Source organism: Odocoileus virginianus, chromosome 33 (genome assembly GCF_023699985.2).
Source record: "Odocoileus virginianus isolate 20LAN1187 ecotype Illinois chromosome 33, Ovbor_1.2, whole genome shotgun sequence".
In the NCBI taxonomy this organism is placed as follows: Eukaryota; Metazoa; Chordata; class Mammalia; order Artiodactyla; family Cervidae; genus Odocoileus; species Odocoileus virginianus.
The window spans coordinates 13,086,388-13,107,756 of NC_069706.1; the positions used below are offsets into that span (position 1 = coordinate 13,086,388).

General features: G+C 47.5%; 1 protein-coding gene across 1 annotated transcript; it reads right to left on the minus strand.

The window, feature by feature from the left end:
- Positions 1 to 918: 918 nt before the first annotated feature.
- LOC110123966 (group 10 secretory phospholipase A2-like) lies at positions 919 to 20,398 on the minus strand. Its single transcript, XM_020872263.2, has 4 exons — positions 20,320 to 20,398; positions 16,348 to 16,498; positions 14,973 to 15,079; positions 919 to 1,076 (listed from the first exon to the last, which is right to left on the minus strand). Exons 1-4 carry the CDS (start codon positions 20,396 to 20,398, stop codon positions 934 to 936), a joined length of 480 nt encoding a protein of 159 aa, XP_020727922.2. The 3' UTR covers positions 919 to 933.
- Between the last annotated feature and the right edge of the window lie 971 nt (positions 20,399 to 21,369).

Genomic DNA, 21,369 nt, shown 5'->3' on the forward strand with positions numbered 1-21,369 from the left:
ATAACACTTGGAAATGAAGTCTTCACAGCTTTTTTCTTTTCTTTTTTTTTTTTTTTAAGCAGAAATAGATGTTTTTCTGGAATTCACAGCTTTTTTCTAAAGACAGAGAAATGGGGGGAAAAAAGTCATACTGTATGGAGTCTCAATTACATTTTTTTTTAAATTGAGTGAGGTTTTAAAAAATTTATTGATTGGGCCACACCATGAAACAGAGTGGATCTTAATTCCCCAATCAGGCATTGAAGCCACGCCCCCTGCAGTGAAAGCACAGAGTCCTAACCACTGGACTACCAGGGAATTCCCTCTGACATTTTTAAAACATTGCCAGCAAGACTGAGAATCTGCACACTAAAATGCTAAATATGGTTATACTGGACTATGAGAATTGGAGTGGGTTTTTTTCTTCTTTATTTATTTTCTGTTTTCGTTGTTTTGTTTTTTAGCAATGCTTAGGTACTATTATACTTCTGTAATCAGGAAATAAATTTTAACTGTCAAAAGAGGAGTGGGATATGGGAAGAAGACTCGAGCTAAAAACTACTAGATTTGAACTTCACAAGTTTGGGCAGCGTGTGGCTGGCTTGTGTATTGCCCAGAATCTAGACACATGGTAGGTGTTTGCTCTCTTTTGACTACCTGCCGTCAGGAGCAGGTTAGAAGATAAGGCTTAGCCCTTTTTCACAAAGGCTGAATGTCAAAAGTGGTATCAAACCCAATACAGTCAGAAGTAAACAGGCATGGGACCTTTGACATTAATCAAACTGGAAACCAAACTGGCTCTAGCCCAAGTTCCGGGACAGGAGAGAGAGCAAACACAAGGGTTGCCGCTTTGACGCTTGGCCTCAGCTCCCTTCTGCAAAGAACTGAGTGAGGTTGTTGATGAGCAAAAAGGAGTTTTATTCCCTTGTTCAAAAACATTTCAAGTCAGGCTAGTCAGTCACACTTGGGTGAAGAGTTCTTACACAAGAAATGGGGGTAGAAGAGGTACTTAATGTTGTACTTTGCTTGGGCTAAGCAGTAAGCAAACTCCTGGTCACACTTGCACATGAGTTCTTGGCATTTGTCCTCCGTTGGTTCTGGAAGAAGTGGAGAAACTGAAGTTAGAACAGGGATTTGCAGAGACCTGAGGATAATCACAAGGGAAGCTAGTAAAACTGGGAAGAGGAAGGGTCATAAACTGCATCCGGGTAACACTTTGACAGTTCACCACAGTGATCTCCCTCATCATGACAACTCCCAAGGAAGGTGATACTCAGTCCCTTTTACAGAAAACAAAATTGAAGTCACCAGGGTAATGTTTTCAGAGGAGAGGTCCAAAGTCCATACGCCCTTTTATAAAACTCTTCTGCATCAGTATTACACTATTGCATTTGAGGATCCAGTTAGACAAGCAGAGGGTCCCTGGGAACCATCCAGGCTTTTTTTATTTTTTGGATCCCTGCTCTGTGTGACCTTACTGTGAAGTTTCTGAGTGAAGTCCTCATTTAAATGGGGGCACTATCCACTTTGCAGATTTATTATGAAGCCTGGGTGAGAAAGCGTATATAAAGTGTCAGGCAGGGGCTTGCCCCTAGGCATACACACCATCAATGTTGGTTCCACCTGCACTTCCCTGCCTTTTCTCTCCAAGTCTCTTTCAGATGCTCCTTCAAGAAAACAGCTTGTTCCCACAGTCAACATAATACTCAGTGGTGAAAAGCTGAATGACTTACCACTGAAATCTGGAACAAGACAAGGATGCCCATTCTCGCCATTTTATTCAGCATAATATTAGAAGTCCTAGCCACAGCAATCAGATAAGAAAAAGAAATAAAGGGTATCCAAATTGGAAGAGAAGAGGTAAAATTGTCATTATATGCAGATGACATAATACCATATAAAAAGACAGCTTGTTTTAGGTAACAATTTCATATTCCATCTCTCCCTTCCATCTTGGGCCTACTTTATAGAGAGATGCAAAGGCTGCCACCCAAAGATAAATCTCCCTCTACCTTGGGAATTTTGCTGCTACTGAATCATTCTTTTGGGTTGGAAAGATTTTGTGATCTTCAAGTTGTATCTATTAATCTAGAAGATAAAACAGCTCTGGATACATCACCTGCCTTTGACTGTGGGTTTTTAATTATTCACAATATGGGCGGTGGAGCTGGGGGTGTGTGTGTTGGGGGGACACCCACTATTAAAGCCTTCCAAATTTCTTCCAGAGGTACAGTAAAGCATGAGTTTGGAGGTAGCCAGCTCAGCCATGGATATAGTTCCTTTGGACACATCACTGCATCCTTCCCAGGCTGTTTCCACAGGGGCCACATGAGGGTACTACAAGTCCCTACTTCTAAGGGCTGTTGGGAGAATGAAAGGAGACAAAGTCAGTAAAATGTAGGGCATACAGCAGGTGCTTATGAACTGCAGCTGACCTCCTTAAGCTGCCAACTAATCTTAAAGATCCCCTCTTAAAATGCACAAGTTCCTTAGAGATCCTAGCAAGGTGAAGCATGAGAGAAAATTCAGCTTCTGTCTCAGGGCCAACACTGAGAGAGCTTGGCAGCACCTGGAGTGATGGACAGGGGCAGGGAGCCTGAGGCCCTCTGACCCTGTAATGAACTGAGTTGATTAAAGGTGTTTATCAGCATGACTGCACACAGGGTTTCCCAAACTCAGGCCCATGGCAGCTTCAAGATGATAGCTTTATGTGTGCTCAGTCTATCAGTCTTGTCTGACCCTTTTGTGACCCCGTGGACTGTAGCCCACCAGGCTCCTCTATCCATGAGACTTTCTATGCAAGAATACTGGAGTGAGTTGCCATTTCCTTCTCCAGGGGATCTTCCCGACCCAAAGTTAATATTCATGTCTCTTGCATTGCAGGCAGATTCTTTACCACTGAGACACCAGGGATATCTTTAAATCCCCTTTATTTTTAATAGTAAATCAATTATTAAACTATGATTTAATTACATTAAATTGTATTAAATTGCATTAAATCATCACTGACATAAATGGAAAATAAAAATCTTATACCACAAATATACAAAACTGACTTTAAAAAAAGCCAGTGAAGATAAAGTTGTAATATCAAAGTCTAGTTAAATGCTGTTACCCACCTGAAGGCTATGAGCCCCCAGAATGGAGGCTCATGGTTTTAAAAAAAAGGAAGATTAGCAAGTGTAAGAGAGGTTTACCCTCTCTAGCAGTCAGATTATCATGCAATTGACACTTCCTCCTTGCCTAACTGGAAAAATTAACAAAGGACTGAAAGGGAAAAATCCTTCTCACTTAAATTCATTTATTAAGCTTCTCACACTCTGGGAAACTATTGAGAGAGAAGGCAAAACAGAAACACCCCCAGCTCCAAAAGCCTGTGTTTAAACACTCTGCCTTGGGGGTCCCCTGGTGGTCCAGGGGTTAGGACTCCAAACTTTCACTGCCATGAGCACAGATTGGATCCCTGGTCAGGGAACTAATATCCCAAGCCATGCTGTGTGGCCAAAAAAAACCAAAATTTTAAAAAACAGAACAAAAAATTGCCTTGGTTATAATTAAGTACATTTAACAGAAAAAGTCGAGATGATGGAAGCCTGTGCTAACTGTGCATTTACATGAAGTGCTGGCTCCGTGGTCCCCATCTCACCCAGTCCTCTTAGGGCAGGGCCACTGGCCCTGGAGGCATGCAGGGCCCTCTGGGGCTCCTGGGCAGAAGGCCTTTGTGTCCCTCATTTCTTTGATTCTAGGAAACAGCCTTTCCTAGCCTCCATGAGTTCTCCATGAGTTCCTCCAGCTCCTTCCCTGAGTTCCAATAGGCAGTCAGGCAGTCGTTAGGGAAGGGAAGAGATGGGAGACCAGGGAGAAACAGTCAAGAGCAGGCTTGGGACAAGGTCCCATTTTCCTGTCCACAGATCCACACAAGAATGTCTGAGATATTTTGCAGATACTGAAAGGCTTCCAGGTGGGAGAAGTTACCAGTAGTATGCTACCCACAAGCGCATAGGTCTCAGGCTAGTTGGACTTGAAGGTTGATGATGTTGACTCCCACTTACCTCACCAACCCACCAGAAGAACGTCCTCGAGCTGATCACTCGTCTTGGGACAATTAATATAAAACTTCTCACTATCTTCCCAAGTGGGTTTTGAGGGCATAAGCCTGCTCTGTCCCCCACTTTGCTTGACAAAGCAATAAACCTATCCTTTTCTACTTCACCCAAAATTCTGCCTCCAAGATTTGATTCAGCACCAGTGTACAGAGAAGCTGAGCTTTTGGCATCAGCCACCCCAACCTTATGGAAGAAAAATCTAGAGAAGGGGCATAGGGACTGATCCCCAGTTCAGCTCAGCCTGATCCCAGGCCTCCAGGCTTGTCTGCCAGAAGGGAACACGGTATCAACTCAGGGGACTCACCTGCCCTTACAAATCCAAGTTTTAAGACGGGATTTTTAAATCAATCAATTAATAAATCTGTCTGCACCAGGTCTTAGTTGCGACATGTGGGATCTGGTTTCCTGACAAGGGAATCAAACCCAGGCCCCCTGCATTGAGAGCATAGAGTCTTAACCACTGGACCACCAGGGAAGTCCCAAATAGAGCTTTTTTTAAAAAAAACTTTTTTACTTTATATTGGAGTATAGTCAATTTAATGTCAGTTTCAGGTGTAAAGCAAAGTGATTTAGTTATACATACACATATCTATTCTTTTCATGAAATTAAAAGATGCTTCCCCCTTGGAAGAAAAGCTATGACAAACCTGGATAGCATATTAAAAGACAAAGACATCACTTTGCCAACAAAGGTCCATTAAGTCAAAGTTACGGTTTTTCCAGTAGTCATGTACAGATGTGAGAGTTGGACCATAGAGAAGGCGGAGTACCGAAGAATTGATGCTTTTGAACTGTGGTGTTGGAGAAGACTCTTGGGAATCCCTTGGACAGCAAGGAGATAAAACCAGTCCATCCTAAAGGAAATCAGTCCTGAATATTCATTGGAAAGACTGATGCTGAAGTTATACCTTGGTCACCTGACATGAAGAGCTAGCTCACTGGAAAAGACCCTGATGCTGGGAAAGATTGAGGGCAAGAGGAGAAGGGGGCAACAGAGGATAAGATGGTTGGATGGCATCGCTGACTCAACGGACATGAGTTTGAGCAAACTCCAGGAGATGGTGAAGGACAGGAAGCCTGGTGTGCTGCAGTCCAGTGGGATTGCAGAAGATCAGACATGACTTGGTGACTGAACAACAACAACAATCTATTCTTTTAAATTACTTAATTTATTTTAATTGGAGGATAATTACTTTACAATATTGTGATGATTTTTGCCATTAATGACATGGGAAGCGACTTACATTTAAGAAAAATGAAGGGGTACAAACACACTGGTGTATTTTTTATGTATTATGCACTCAAAAAAAGACAAAACCAAAACAGCACCAGAAAATTAATCCAATAGAGGTCTGGGTAGTGTCAGTGGGAGTTTCATTTCCCACAAAACTTTTGTGGGAAAAGTTGCAATTTGAAACTTTGCTACTTTGAGCCATACAGTACTTTCATCGTGGAAAAGTGATCTCAATTAACCAAATGTGAGGGGCCGCTATTTTGAATTTAGTTTACATTACTTGTTAGCCTTAAAATATCTAAACCACTCAGTGGCAGTGCTGAGAGAAGGTGGCTTGTGGGGCCTTTGATGGCCCTCCTCCTCCCTAATCTTCACCAGGCCTCCCTTTAGCACCTCCCCAGCTTCTACAATAAACACCATTTACATTGTTAAATGCCCTTGCAGGACATTTAATGCCCTTGCCCTCCGGGACAAGGCCTCTAACCTCCCTTTCCGGCTGCCCGCCAGCCCTTTCTACATATAAATTCTAAGGGTGCCTCAGATACACCAGCTGACCCCACGGTTCTAAGACTCCATGCTGCAAAAACCTCTCACAGGTGCACAAGGCCTTATAAACAACCACAGTCTCTGCAAAATGAAGTACATCGGTGCCTCAGACTGGCCATTCTCAGCTGCGGGCTGTTGTGTCCCCACCGGGCCTGTGGCAGTGTCTAGAGACATCTTCGGCTGTCCCACGTGGAAGGTAAGAGATTCCTTACTGGCATCTGGTTGGTAGAGACCAGGGTGTTACTAAACATCTACAAAGCCCAGGATGGCCCCCACACCAGAGACCCAGCCTCAAATGTCCATAGTGTCAAGATGGAGGCACCGCTGCAGGTGATTGTCAGGCTTTCAAAGAATGAGGCTGGGGCTTCTCTGGTGGCTGTGGTAAAGACTCCATCTGCCGATGCAGGAGACAGGGGTTTGATCCCTGGTCCGAGAAGATCCCACAAGCCACGCAGCAACTAAGCCTGTGAGCCACAACTATTGAACCTGTGCTCTAGAGCCTGAGAGCTACTGAGCGCATGCACCCTAGACCCCATGGTCCACAATAAAAGAAGGCACGGCATTGAGAAGCCCATGCAGCAACAAAGACCCACCAGGGCCTAAAATAAATTTATATTTAAGAATGAGGCCAACCTAGATGTTCCAAGGTGTCCAAGACACAGTATTAAGTGAAAAAAAAATGATGTATGTAATGTGATCCGATTTTTGTTCTTTTTTTTTTTTTAATGTATTTATTTTATGTATTTTTGGCTGTGCTGGGTCTTCGTTGCTGTGAGTGGATTTTGGTTGTGACAAGTAGGGGCTACTCTTGAGTTGCGGTGTGAAGGCTTCTCAATGCGGGGCCTTCTCGGGCTCTAGAGCACAGGCTAGATAGTTGTGGCGCCCGGGCTTAGCTGCTCCAGGGCCTGTGGGATCTTCCCGGATCAGGGATCGAACTTGCATCCCCTGCATTGGCAGGCAGATTCTTAACCACTAGACCACCAGGGAAGTCCTGATATTTATTCTTGTTTGTCTGTTTACACATGCATAAATCTAAAGGAAAGCAACATGCCAAACAACAGAAGCTAGTTAACGCTGGTGGATGGAGCCTAACTTCCTACATGACAATGATTCTGGAATGTTTTGATTTTCCACAACAAACGTGGATTAGGTTTGAATCAGAAAAGGCATGGGCATGGATGGGCAGACAGACGGATGGACAGATGGACAGATAGATAAAACTAATATGTAAAAATTGGTAAATGAACCAGCTGGTACAGGAGCCAGCACTGTTACTGGTAGAATTTCCACGGGCCATACTCTTGGAGCAACATGACCTGGTGGGCTAGGGACTTCTGAGCAAAGAGCCACTGAAGCTCTAAGGTTGCACTGTTCCCGCAGAGTCGGCTAAAGGACAGTTGTCTAAGGACAGGGGGACTGGCACAAACACTCCAGCCATTTCCCCTTCCCTCCCCCATCCATGGGAGTCCCCCGGCTCCACCCTCCACTACCTCCACTGCTATCATCTGTCCAAGGCACCTCTCACCCAGATTCCTGCAACAGCCTCACATGGGGACCTGGCTCCCATCCTTGCTCCCTCCAGTTATATTCCATGCAGCAACCAGAGTGGTTTGGTTAAAATCTATATCAGATAGATCATGCTCCTCCTGTGCTCAGAACATTCCCTGGCTCCCCATCTCTCCCAGAGGAAAGCTGCCAACACCTTGCGGGATCCCTGGTCCGGGAAGATCTCTCAGGCTGAGGAATCTGAGTGCCCTAGAGCCTGCCCTCTGCAGCAAGAGAAGCCACGGCAGTGAGAAGCCTGGCTCTCCTCATCCCACAATCACCACCTACCACTCTCTCCCTGGGTGACCCTGCTCCAGCCTCACCCTTCTCCTGTGCTCCTCAAACCACCCAGACATTCGTCGCTACCGCAGGGCCTTTGCACTGGCTGTTCCCGCCACCTCTTCCCATGGCTCCTTTATTCCCCAAGTCTCTGCTTCAGTGGCAGCTTCTCAGTGAGATCTCTCCGACCCCTAGCATTCCAGTGTGAGGATACATTTCGACTGAGGCAAAATTCCCATAATGAAATTTACCATTTGAAAGTCTTTAGTGAATTTGTTACAATACCGCTTCTGTTTTAGGTTTGGTTTTTTGGCCTCAAGGCATGTGGGGTCTTAGCTCCCCAACCAGAGATTGAACCCACACTCCCTGCATTGGAAGGCAAAATCTTAACCACTGGACCACCAGGGTAGTTCCCTCAAATTACCATTTTATTTTTTTTTTTTTAATTTGATTATTTGTCTTTTTATTGTTGAGTTGTAAGAGCTTTTCATATTCAAATTACCATTTTAAAGCACACAACAAGTCGGTGGCATTTAGTACATTGATAATGTACACGGAGAAGGAAATGGCAACCCACTCCAGTGTTCTTGCCTGGAGAATCCCAGGGATGGGGAGCCTGGTGGGCTGCCGTCTATGGGGTCGCACAGAGTCAGACACGACTGAAGCGACTTAGCAGCAGCAGCAGCAGCAATGTTGTACGATCGTCACAAACATTTTTATCACTCTGAAAGAAACCCCATATTTAAGTCACTTCCCTCTTCCCCTCTCTGGAATCCCTGGCAACCATTTAGAGACAGCTTTCTATCTCTATGGATTTGCCTAGGCTGAAATTTCATATACATGACATCATACAATGTGTGACCTTTTGTGCCTGGCTTCTTTTATGAGCATTGTGTTTTCAAGGTTCATCTATGTTGTAGTATGTATAACTAAAGAATCTGCCTGCAATGCAGGAGACCTGGATTTGATTCCTGGATCAGGAAGACCTCCTGGAGAAGGGAATGGCTGGCTACCCATTCCAGTGTTCTTATCTGAAGAATTCCATGGACAGAGGAGCCAGGCAGGCTGTAGTTGAGGTCGCAAAGAGTTGGACATGACTGAGCAACTCACACTTTCATTTTTCACTTTCATGTATAGTATTTCATTGATTGCTTTTCCAACAAGCACTTATAAAAGCGATTGGCATGGACACTATTTCCTGCTCTCTTTTTAGACCACAGAGCCTTGCTCCTCTGTTTTACACATCAGGGAGCCTAGCACAGAGTAGATTCTCAATAATGGTTGTTGGGAGAATATAGAAAAGGCATACATCATTTCCAATTCTTGTACAAACCCAGCACCAGGGTTTTATTATTCCCATTCTACAGGTAAGGAAAGTGAGGCTTGAGGGATTCAGTAACTTGTCCAAGGCCACAGATCTGGGAAAGACTGTACCAGGATTCCAGCCCAGCATCTCCTGACCCAGGGACAGGTGTCTGTCCCTCCTCTATGCTCCCCACTTCTCCATGAGCAAGAAAACCTTTTGAAAAACAAGGCTTGGTCTCACTATTCTATGGCCTCAGAAGCCCAACAGATTCATGTTACTCAAGAATAATAAAAAACTGAAAAGGAAACCCAGGTCCCAAGGGTTAAGTTTAAAATAAAGGCTTGCCGGTAAATATTATTATATGCTTAAGATTTTTTAAAAATATATTTGTCAAGTCCATAAATGGAAAATGGGCCACACCTGTAATTAAGCAAACAGCTAAGTTCAGAATATCTCCAAACAGAATAAGAGAATATTTTTAGCCGAAAAATGCATAATAGATATTTTGGTTCTCTTCATTCGGTTCAGGGAAAGCAGTTCTGTAAATAGGCACAGCCCCGCTAGCTGACACACTAATGCACATTTCACAAACATCATTTCTAGATGGTTGTGTGTGTGTGTGTGTGTGTGTGTGTGTGTGCGCGCTCAGTCGTGTCCGACTCTTTGTGACCCCATGGACTGTAGCCCACCAGGCTCCTCTGTCCATGGGATTGTCCAGGCAAGAATACTGGAGTGGGCTGCCATTCCCTTCTACAGGGGATCTTCCCCACCCAGGGATCGATCCCACATCTCTTGCATCTCCTGCATTGGCAGGCGGGTTCTTTACCATTTGTGCCACTTAGGAAGCCCTTTCACATGGTTAGGGGCAGCAGAACATGCAGGTTGAAGGGAAAAGAGAAAGGTCTTTAACATATTTTCCACTCAAGGTCCACTTCCCCTTTCCACTCACAATGGAAAGGGGCAGTGTGGGGACAGAGAATATGCCCAGAAGTGGGCTTATCATCACCATGTTAGGCAGGTCACTTCTTTCCCTGGGCTTCATTTCCCTGCAACTCTAAGTGAGATGGTTGGATGAGATGATATCTGGGGCATTTTCAGTCCTTGATTGACTGAATCAAGGACTCCATATTAATGTCTCCATATTAATTCAGCTTTGCTCTGTGCCAACTCTTAATGTAGGCTAAGAAGACATGGCTAAGAGTCTGTGCATATATAAGAATATCCTTCTAGGTAACCCTTAGTATAGCCTCCTTGCCTCTGCTGCTGCTGCTGCTGCTAAGTCACTTCAGTCGTGTCCGACTCTGTGTGACCCCAGAGATGGCAGCCCGCCAGGCTCCCCCATCCCTGGGATTCTCCAGGCAAGAACACTGGAGTGGGTTGCCATTTCCTTCTCCAACGCATGAAAGTGAAAAGTGAAAGTGAGGTCTCCTTGCCTCTAGAGCAGATCAAGTCTGCAGAAGCTGGGGTTTCAGTGAAGAATCACACCAGACCCTCAGTTCTCTCAGGTGGAGGCAGTGGGGATCAGAGAGAGGTTCAGATAAGGATGAGGGGTGGAGGAGAGTCTCGGGAAGAAAGTAGCAACCTCCACCCAGTCAGGGTATCACATTATAAACTCTTTTTTTTTTCATCTTTGCAACATCCATCTTCCAGGTAAGAAAACAGGCTCAGAGATGACACTGATCTAAGGGTCAAGTGATTTTCAACAAGAGTACCAAGACGTTTTAACGGGGACAAAAGAGTCTCTTCAACAAATGGTGCTGGAACAACTGAATATCCATATGCCAAAGAATAAACGTGGACTCTTACCACCCACCATAGACAAAAACCAACTCAAAGTAGATCAGTGACCTAAAGTTAAGAGTTCAGTGAAAAAGAATATATAACTGAGTCACTTCGCGGCTCAGCAGAAATTAACACAACATTGTAAATCAATAATACTTCAATAAAATTTAAAAAAAATAAAAGAGTTCAAACTATAACACTGTTTGAAGAATACAGGGGTAAATCTTCATGACCTTGGATCTGGCAACAAATTCTTAGATAGGACACCAGAAATGCAATCAACAGAAGACAAAATTGGGACTTCCCTAATGGTGCAGTGGTTAAGAATCTGCCTTCCAAAGCAGGGAGGTGAGCGTGATCCCTGACTGGAGAACTAAGATCCTACACGCCGCAGGGCAACTAAGCCTGCACACCCCACCTAGAGAGACCACGTGCTCTGGAGCCCTAGTACCACATCTCCTGAGCCTGGGCATTCCAGAGACCACGCGCCACAACTGGAGAAGCCCACTTGCCATAACAGAGACCCAGTGCAGCCCCAAAATCAAAAAGACAAAACTAATAAATCAGGCTTTATCAAAATTAAAGCTTTTGTATACCAAAGACATTATCAAGAAAATAAAAAGGCAACAGAATGGTAGGAAATCTTTTGCAAATCACATAGATGATAGAGTCCAGCAACCAGAATAAGAAACTCTCACAATTCAACAACAATAGGACAAACTACTCAATGAGCAGGAGACTTGAATAGACATTTCTCCAAAGAGGATGGAAAAACGACCAACCAGCACATGAAAAGATGTTCAACATCATTAGTCATGAGAAAAAGGCAAATCAAAGTCACAATGAGATACATGAATTATCTCCACTAAATAAAAAATAAAAAAAGAAAAATAGCAAATGTTGGCAAGGCTGTGGAGAAATCCCCTATACATTGCTAATGAGAATGTAAAACAGTGCGGCACCTATAGCAAAAATTGGTGTGAAAGTGTCAGTCACTCAGTCATGTCTGAATCTTTGCAACCCTATGGACGATAGCACACCAGGCTCCTCAGTCCATGGAATTCTCCAGGCCAGAATATTGGAGTGGGTAGTCATTTCCCTTCTCCAGTGGATCTTCCTGACCAAAGGACCAAACCCAGATCTCCTGCATTGCAGGCAGATTCTTTACCATCTGAGCCACCAGGGAAGGGTTCCTCAAAAAAAAATGGAATTACCAGATGACGCAAAAATTTCACGCCTATGTATATGCCCCCAAAGAAATGAAGACAGGTATTCAAACAAATATTTGTTCACAAATGTCACAGCAGCACTATTCCCAGTAGTTAAAAGGTGGAAATGTAACAGGAGGAAAAGGGGCAGGGCACAACTTTTGAAAGAATGACATAACCCAAGGACACAACATAAACTGATTAGAATCAAATGGGACCAGGATGGCAGACAAGACTAGACCTTGATCCTCAATCAGCAAGTGAAATGACACACCCAGAGGTGCCATGAGAGTTCCAAGGCACTGTCAGAAGACCAAGGAGAGGGCAGTGGACCAAATCCCGGAAATATCCACCTCTTCTCCTAAATAGCTGGAATAATCCTCCCACTCATTAGCATGTGAAATTACCCAGCCTATAAAAACCAACCACACCACACTTTGCGGCCACACTCGCCCTCTGAGATGGCCCACACTCTGTCTGTGGAGGGTGCTTCTCTATGAATCTGAATCCATCCACTTCTCACCTATCACTGTCTCTCACTGAGTTCTTTCTGTGATGAGACATCAAGAACCTGAGCTTCATTAGGTCCTGAAACCAGGTACCATGGGTTTGGGCTGGGTTTGAGTCCCAGCCATGTGAGCTCAGTTGGTAAAGAATTTGCCTGCAATGCAGGAGACCCTGGTTCAATTCCTAGGTCGGGAAGATCCCCTGGAGAAGGGATAAGGCTACCCTCTCCAGTATTCTTGGGCTTCCCTTGTGGCTCAGCTGGTAAAGAATCCACCTGCAGTGCGGGAGACCTGGGTTTGATCCCTGGGTTGGGACGATCCCCTGGGGAGGGGAAAGGCTACCTACTCTAGTACTCTGGCCTGGAGAATTCCATGGACTGTCCATGGGGTCACAGAGAGTTGACACAACTGAGCAATTTTCACTTCACTTCACTTCATGTGGGTTCAAGTTCCAAACTGGGTTTTGGCTGGGTTCAAGTCCCAGCATGTGGGTTCAAGTTCCAATCTGAGGTAAATGGTTTCAGAAACAATACAATGTCCTACAATGAATGAATGAATAAACAAAATGTAGTATATACCTACAGTAGAATATTATTCAGTCATAAAAAGGAATGAAGTTCAGATACATGCTACAACATAAACCTTGAAAACATGAGGCTAAGTGAAAGAAGTCAGACACAAAAGGCTTATTGTATGACATCATTTATATGAAATATCTAGAATACATAAATCCATAGAGATTGAAAGCAAATTGGTGGTTGCCAGATGCTGGAAAGAGGAGGAACAGGAACTGAGCACTTAAAAGGTACGTGATTTTGGAGGGATGTTGATGAAAATGTTTTGGGAACCCCTGGTGGTCCAATGGTTAACAATCTGCCTGCCAGTTGCAGGGGACACATTACTGGTCCAGGAAGATGCCACATGCCATGGAGCAACAAAGCCCGAGTCAAAACAACTACTGAGCCCACATGGCCTACAGCACCGCTCCACAACAAGAAAACACACTGCAAGGAGAAGCCTGTGCACCCAAAAATAAGTTAAAAAGAAAATGTTGTGGAAATAGATAGAGGTGATGGTTGGAGGACATTGTGAATGTTTTACATATCACTGAAATGTACACTTTTAAATGGTTAATTTTATGTTATGCTTATTGTCAGTTAAGAGTAAAAAGAAAAAAAAAAGTTATGGAGCCCGTTGTCTGTGCGTTTCATTTCTAGCTCCTCAGATAACTTGGAGTCTCACTGCCCAAGTCCCAGCCTTATCTACATCGTGCCTGTACAATTATTCACATCCTGTTTCTTCCCTTGATTTGGCTTTTTAAATTCATGTGAACAAAAACTGTAAATGGAAAACACCATCCATCAGAAGATAATCCTAAAAACAAGTACTTCATTCCTTTTCTTATTGGTTTGTTTTGAAAACCAGTAAGATTGCCCTGAGGGACAAAATATTTTTAACCACAGGTTTATTTTTCTTTCAGCTTTACAGGTAGCTAGTCATATAAAATGTACAGCGGTATCAGGTTATGTAGGAATTATCCTCATTAAATACATGCTGCTTGTGGTTAAAGAGAAGTAACAGCGAGATGACAGATGGATAGATATGAAGGATTTTTTAAAGCCAGAATTAAAATTTAAGAATAGAACTGTTTTTGAATAACATTATAAGCCAGAAATCATTATAAGCCAGAAATCTACTCTCTCTGTTCAAAAGGATCAGGGAGGGTCCACAGATGTTTTAGCTAAATTAAAACTGACTTTCTCCTAATTTCACAAAATTAGAAGGATTAAAAGAAAATTGAAAGGAGACATCACTTTCTCATGGGGGTGTTCGGGGTTACTCAGAACTGTGTTCATGTCCTTCCCTAAATCCTGGGCTCCATGAAATTGTGCCTGGTCTTGCTCATCAGAGGTTCTATGTTGGGTGATTTCTTCAACAGACCATTAAGGACATCTATTAGGCATGAAATGCCATGATACTGTCATTTCATCCTCACCAGAGGCCAACTTGATTTCCGCCCCCAGTTTACCAGTGAGGAAACGGAGGCCCCAAGAGATCAGGGCTTGGTGACATCACAGAATCTGAATTACAGACCAAGCTGTCAGCCTCAGGCCAGGGTCTGCAAACTCAGACATCCCCTGGGGCCGGCAGGACTAACACAAAGGGGATCCATTAGATCCAGGCGTACTCTTCATTCTGATAAATAAATGGGCTTGCTCACCACTCCCATTTTTCTCAGATCATTCAGCCTTTGGACCTACCTTCTGTTTTCCTAGGTTTGACAGAAATATTCCTTTTCCTTAACCAAATCAACAGCACAGGAGAAATGAACTATGGTAATTGACCCTCGGCCTCAATGTCGGAGAGACAATAGGGCATGGTGGAGACTGGGGCAGATGGGAGAGATGGCCCCACCTACAGTGCGAAGCCCCTCTACGCTCCAGCCAATGGCTGCTGCTGAGTGTTATGCTGGGAACTCACCACACATAACTCTCTGATTGACACAATTCCAGGAGTAGGGCTGCAACTTGGGATTGCAGCCGTAGTTCTCGGCATGTGTGTAGCAGCAGTCATGCGCGTGACAGCACCTGTGGATAGCAGACGGACAGACCAAGGGGTGAGAGAGGGCAAGGATGGTCCCTTGGCCATCCTCCTGTGCCATAACTTCAGGAGATCGAGGACCTACAGGGGACAGCATCTTCTGGTCCAGGCTTTGTCCCTGAGAATCCCTGTCCTGGGAATCAATTCCACTGACCCCAGTGTGTCTTGCTCTACCTCCACCTCTCTGCCATGCTCAAATCTGGCCCTTGCCTGCCTCAGTCTCTGAGCCTCCTGAGCTCCAGCCATGCTGGTCCCTTCCAGCCATACCCTCCCTACCTCCTGATTTTGCCCCCAATCTGCCTCTGCCTGGGAGAACTTCCCGCCCACTCTTCCTGCTCGAGGTCTCAGCCCAAGCACCGGCCCCCACCCCCAGGATGGGGGAGGCAGGCAAATCTCCAGATGCCGTGGGCATGGTGAGAAACACTAGGATGCAGGTGACGGGATTCTGGGAGCCAGAGGGGATGCCAGGTCCAGCTAGGCTTCAGAGAAGACTTCCAAGAGGGGGTGATGCCTGGTGGGCTATGTCTGGAAAGATGTGCAGGAACCAGACAACCAGAGTGTGGGAGGAAGGGCAGGGCCCGCGGCAGGAGCCTTGGTGGCACAAGGCTGGATACAGACCTGTCAGTGACAACTACATCCTCCAAGATCCGGATGAGACAATCAACATTTTGCCCCCTAATCACTCTGGAAGTGGATGAGTGGCTCTGGGACCTGGTCTGTAAAATAGGGATCACCATCGGATGGCCATGGCTGTGGTGGCAAATGAGAGGAGGTCGTGGCAAGGTCTAAGCCCACAGTCTGGCACAGAACAGGCCCTTTTCACCCAGCAGCAGAAGGCAGTGATCAGGGGTGTGAATCCAGCCAGGCTGCCTGGGCTCAAATCCCAGCCCCCAGCCCTCACTCTGTATGTGGCCCTAAGACAAGTTGATCTCTCTGGGCCTCAGTTTCCTTATCTCTGAAATGGGGTTGTTGTGAGAACTCGAAGGGGCTCTCAGGACAGTTCTGGTGCATAATAAGTCTGGTCAGGGATGTATGATTTTTTTTCAGCTAAAGTAATCATCTCACAGCCAGACTGGGGGGCACCTGGCACCAAGGTCTGGCCGCATGGGCATGTTGCCCGGGAGACCCTTTGCCTGCAAAGTGCACCATTTGCTGGGGGCTTCATATCTAAACCCCAACCTCAGCTTTGAGTATTTCCTCATAGGCCCTAACCACCCCAGGCGGTGGGCATCTTAAGCCCCCAGCATGCACTCACCAGTCAATGGCATCCTGGGGCTGGCCATGGCCCCCCAGACCACAAAAGCAGCCGTAATTCAAGTAGACCAAGGCAGGTCGAGGGCCAACACAGTCAATAGCCCCAGCCAGTCCTAAGAGCCCACGTCGGTGCACATGTGACCTCTGGGGAGCTGGGGGTTGGGGAGGGAGACAAAGGTTAGAGGCTGCAGGTGGGGGCTGTCCTGGCCTGGGGAGGGGCACTAGCCTGAAAAGTGTCTGGAAGACTTGTTGTTGTTCAGTCGCTCAGTCGTGTCTGACTCTTTGCGACCCCATGGACTGCAGCACACCAGGCTTCCCTGTCCTTCACTGCCTCCCAGAGCTCATTCAAACTCATGTCCATTGAGTCGATGAGGCTATCCAACCATCTCATCCTCTGGATGACTATCTCAGGCCTGCATCCTGCTTCTCCTTCTTCCTAGCTGTGTGACCTTGGACCACTCAACTTCTCTGTGCCTTGGTTTCCTCATCTTAAAACAGGGGAATAAGGAGACCTTACTCCCTAGAATGGAATGAGATCATGCGTGTAAATTAAAGGCACACAATGAGCTCTAACTATTATTATCAATATCTTCAAGGCAGCCGTGAAGGAGAAAACAGGTCACAGAGCCACGGCATCTGAAAAAGAAATCATACCTCTAGGCCCTGCACTGGCTGGCCCCTCTTCCTGGAATGCCCTCATTCTCAATCCTTTGCCCATGTTAACTTCAGACACAGTTGGATTGTGGGTTGTGCATTAAATGTCTGTCCAGATGCCTGTCATGGGCACTGGACATCAGAGATGAAACAAACAGGGTCCCTGCCATCCTCTACAGGGACCTCCCCGACCCCCTCACCACTGCCTTCCAGATTCTTTGCATCTCCTCTTATTTTCACTGCCCAGGCACAGCTTCCTGCCACACAGGGAGGCCCTGTGACCCCATCCCAGCCATTTCTCTGGATCCTCCTGTTGCTGTGGCCCATAGCAGGACACAATTGGTGCAACTGGAACCCCTGCATCTCACATGGGAGAAAGAGGAGGCTCAGTTGGGAAGTACGACCCCTACAGTCACGGGGCGGGGGCGGGGGCACTTCTGACTCCCAATCCAGTGGTTCCTCCTCACCCAATAGCAGCAGGAGAGGGAGGCCTGGGGTGACAGAGGTAAGGAGGAGGAGGTAAGGAGGTAAGGAGGTAAGGTGAGGAGTCCACTGCTCGTGGTCAGGGGTGGTCAAACCCACTGCGACTGGGCATCAGAGAACCCCAGAGCCACTCCTGCTTCTGGTGAGGTCCAAGAGTCCACTCTGGGGTTTGACCAAAAACTACAATCAGGGACTTCCCTGGAGGCCTAGTGGTTAAAACACTGTGCTTCCAGTGCAGGGGCAGGGGTTCAATCACTGGTCAGGGAACTAAGATCTCACATGCTGCACACAGTCAACAAGTAGGAAACACACTCACACAATCAGAGCCACAGCGCAGAGAAGCTTGCACTTGAACTTCACCTGGCAGAGGCACACACTCCCCAATCTACAGGCAACACCTGTTGTCAATCTCCTTGTCTTGTGGGCTGCTAGTCTCCCATTCACAGACGGAGGGATTGAGGCTAGGAAAGGCAAAAGGACCCATCCTAGGTCCCAGCATGGGTGACCTGCTGAACAGAAACTTGTTCCCATGCTGGCCTGACCCCTGGGAGCTCACTCTCCACTCACGGCTCCAGGACTGAGAATCCAGAGATTAGCAGTGTCTTCAATCATCGCCCTTTCACTTTTCAAAATCTAGAACAAGATTGTATCATGCTGACTTTTCTTTGAAGAATCCAGGTCAAAATTCAAATTCAATTTTTTATGTTGTTGTTGGATTGGTTTTTTTTTTTTTTTTTTTTGGTTTTGTTTGGCTGCAAGGCACAGCCTGTGGGGTCTTAGTTTCCCGACCAGGGATTGAACCAGGCCCACTGCAGTGGAAATTCAGAGTCCTTCTTAATCACTGGATAGCCAGGGAATCCCCTCAATTTTGCTTTTTTCTCAGTAGAAAAAGGAGCATATTCATCAAGGGCAATAGAGTTAAGTTAAATAGAAACAAAATGTAAAAACGAGTTTAGAGTTAAAAGCTTTGCCCTCCTCTCTGGATGACCAGCCCTCACCCTCACAAGACTTGCCCAGTGCTGCTCCCAGCTGCCCACATCTCTGCCTGCAACCTCCCGAGGCTCCCAACCCCCTCCAGGTAAAGCTCGGGGTCCTCACTGAGCCAGAGGCTCTGCAGAAGCCCACCCTCTCACCCCTCCGGCGCCCTCTCTCAACGTGGACCCCACGTGGACCCTATTCCTCCAATTAAACTTCCCATCACACAGTCATATACACCCTGTATAGCAAATGCCCTTACCGCACCCTCACCTAGCTCACTCATCACCTCCTTCTGTGATCTGCCTCCCTGCCATGTGACCACAGGGGCCCTCGTCACCCTGTGCCGCTCTCTGCTCATGGCGGTGACCCTCCAGCCTGGACAGATCTCTGCCCTAGGGGCCCCAGGTGCCTGGCATGAGTGGTCTTTCAAAAAACGTCCCTTGACCCCTGGATCCACCAAGCCCCATGGAACACTTCCAGTCTAAGCACATCTGGGGACTTCCCGGCAGTCCAGTGGTTACGATTCTGTGCTTTCACTGCAGGGGGAAGGGGGCATGGTTTGATTCCCTGGCTGGGGACTTAAGAATTCGCCAAAAAAAAAAAAAAAAGCTTTAAAAAAAAATAACAAGCACATCTGAAAAGACCCCAATTCCAAACCCATAACCCAAAGCTGTCCCCAGAGGTCCCCCTACCCTGACTCGACCCCGACTCTGGCATCTCAGGGTCCATGGCTCAGCCTTAGGGAGAACCCGAGCATGGGTGGATGCCCAGCGCTGGGTTTGTAACCAAGGCAAACACTCCCTCTATGCCAACTTAGGTGGGGCAGGTCATTCTGGGGGCTGTTTGCTCTGTCTGCCCACAACAGCCTCTGCTGGGAGTGCCCAGGCTGCCCAGGCTTCCTATGGGCCTGAGGATGTGTGTGTGTATGTGTGCAGTGTGCTTCTGTGTGTGTGTGCACATATGGGACTGTCTCAGTATTCCTGTGTGTGAGTGTGTGTGAGTATGTTCCCCTCCGTGTGTGTTTGCCTGTGCCTGTGTGTGAGCCTGAGGAGGGCATGGCAGCCCACTCCAGTGTTCTTGCCTGGAGAATCCCATGGACAGAGGAGCCTGGCGGGCTACAGTCCATGGGGTCACAAAGAGGCAGACACGACTGAAGCGACTGAGCAAGCATGCAGCATGTGTCTGAGGCCATCTGTGAGCCCAACACCTGTGTGCCCAGATGTTGCTGGTGGTGTTCTATGCCTGTGTGTCTCCAAGCTTGTGATGACCACATATTTCCCTCTGGTATCCACGTACCTAGAAATGGGAGGTTGCCAAGGGGACCTCTCCAAGGGTGATGTCCAGGAGTGGGTGAGAAGGAGACATCACCTTCTTCCCTGGCTCCAGGTAGGGTTAGGCCCCTTCTTCCCCTGTTCCTTCCAACCTCTGGTGTCTCCCTGGTGGTCCCACTGCAGACCCCAGGGACAGACAGAGAGAAAGGTGGGTTCACAGGCCCCCAAGTCAGGTGCTGGGGAGGTCTGATCACTGGAGAGGGTGACAGAGGGGATGTTTGGGAAGAACACAGAGCCCGCCTGGAGAAGGCTTCAGGGTCCCTGGAAGGGGTGAATGAGGCAGGGGCTTTGGGGGAAGAGGTGGAGGTGGGGGAAACACAGGACTCCCAGGAAGCCAGGAAGCAATGCGCAAGTGGGCTACACAAAGGGGGGCCGGGAACTGTAGGGCTCCTGGGTCCCCTGGAAGGGCTGGGGAGTTGGAGTTCTTGCGGATGGGTGGGGAGGCAGGGTTCCAGGTATCCCGGGGAGGACTGAAGGAGTCCCAGGAAGCCCGGGGTCCTCGGATGGGGGCTCGTCCCTTCACTCACCTGCTCTGAGCCCGGGTCCAGATCCCAGGAGAAGGAGCAGCAACAGCCCTACCGTCGGGGACAAAGGCAGCGGAGCCATCGGGCCCGTCGGCTGGAGGCAAGTGTGGAGCGGGCGGGCGGGCCAGTGTAGTCACCCGGCCGGGTCCGAACCCCCTCCCCACGCCCCGCCCGGCCCCGCCCCCGGCCTCCCTCTCGGGAGCGCCCGGGCGGAGCCGCAGGGGCGGCTCGGGGCTGCGGGAGGCGCCTGCAGGCTGGCGACCTCTGCGTCTTGGTCATCTGGATGCGCGCCCGGCCCACAGGGAGAATCCGGCCCGGGTTTAGCGGAGAATTTCGGAAAGGCGTTTAGCGCGCGTCGGGTCGCGGAGTCCCTAGGTGCTCGGTTGCTGTTATCTTTACCTGCGAGCCTCTCCCCTCCCGGAGCTCACCTGGGCGTCCGACGGGAGGAGGCAGAGGGGAAGGGGAGGGACTGGAAGGATCTTAAAAACTTTAGATGTCCCTAAAGCTTGGCTTCCCTGTCCTTGTTCCTTGTTCCTGAAATCCACTGCCCACCGCCAGTCGGGAACAGAGGGGAGCCGAGACTTGCTCAAGGTCACAGAGTGACTTCTGGTAAAAAAAAAAAAAAAAACAACAAAAAAACCCGAACAACAGCGGTGGGAAAGGGGAGCCCGGCTGCAGCTGCGTCTAAGCAAGCCCCCCACCCGCGCTCCCTCCCAACCTCAGGCTCTTCATCTGGTGGAGGCATCGAGTCCTCCAAGGGTACACGTAGGTGCTCCGTGTCGAAAATAGATGACACGCATCTGTTCCCCTTTGTTCCCGGTGATAGCCCTACCCAATTAGTCATGACTGGTTCTGAGAGCCGAACTCCTCCCCAAGCCCTCGGAAAAATAGTGGCAACTAAGGTGACCTTGCATGTCACCTGCTAAGTGTACTAAGGGCGTCGGGTGCACGACTGTGCCTCAGACCCCTGATGTTCTGATTTTCACAAGAAGAAAGTGAAGCTCAGAGAAGCTAAGAACCAAGAAGTTGGAGAGCCCCAGTTCACATTTATTT

Bases quoted from the DNA above. Each gene is read 5' to 3' on its own strand.
- LOC110123966 (XM_020872263.2), bottom strand. From the start codon at position 20,398: ATGGCTCCGCTGCCTTTGTCCCCGACGGTAGGGCTGTTGCTGCTCCTT. The intron at 15,080-16,347 runs GTGAGTGCATGC...TGCTATCCACAG, and splicing joins CCCCAGGATGCCATTGACTG to GTGCTGTCACGCGCATGACT. The intron at 1,077-14,972 runs GTGAGTTCCCAG...CACTTCTTCCAG, and splicing joins CAATCAGAGAGTTATGTGTG to AACCAACGGAGGACAAATGC.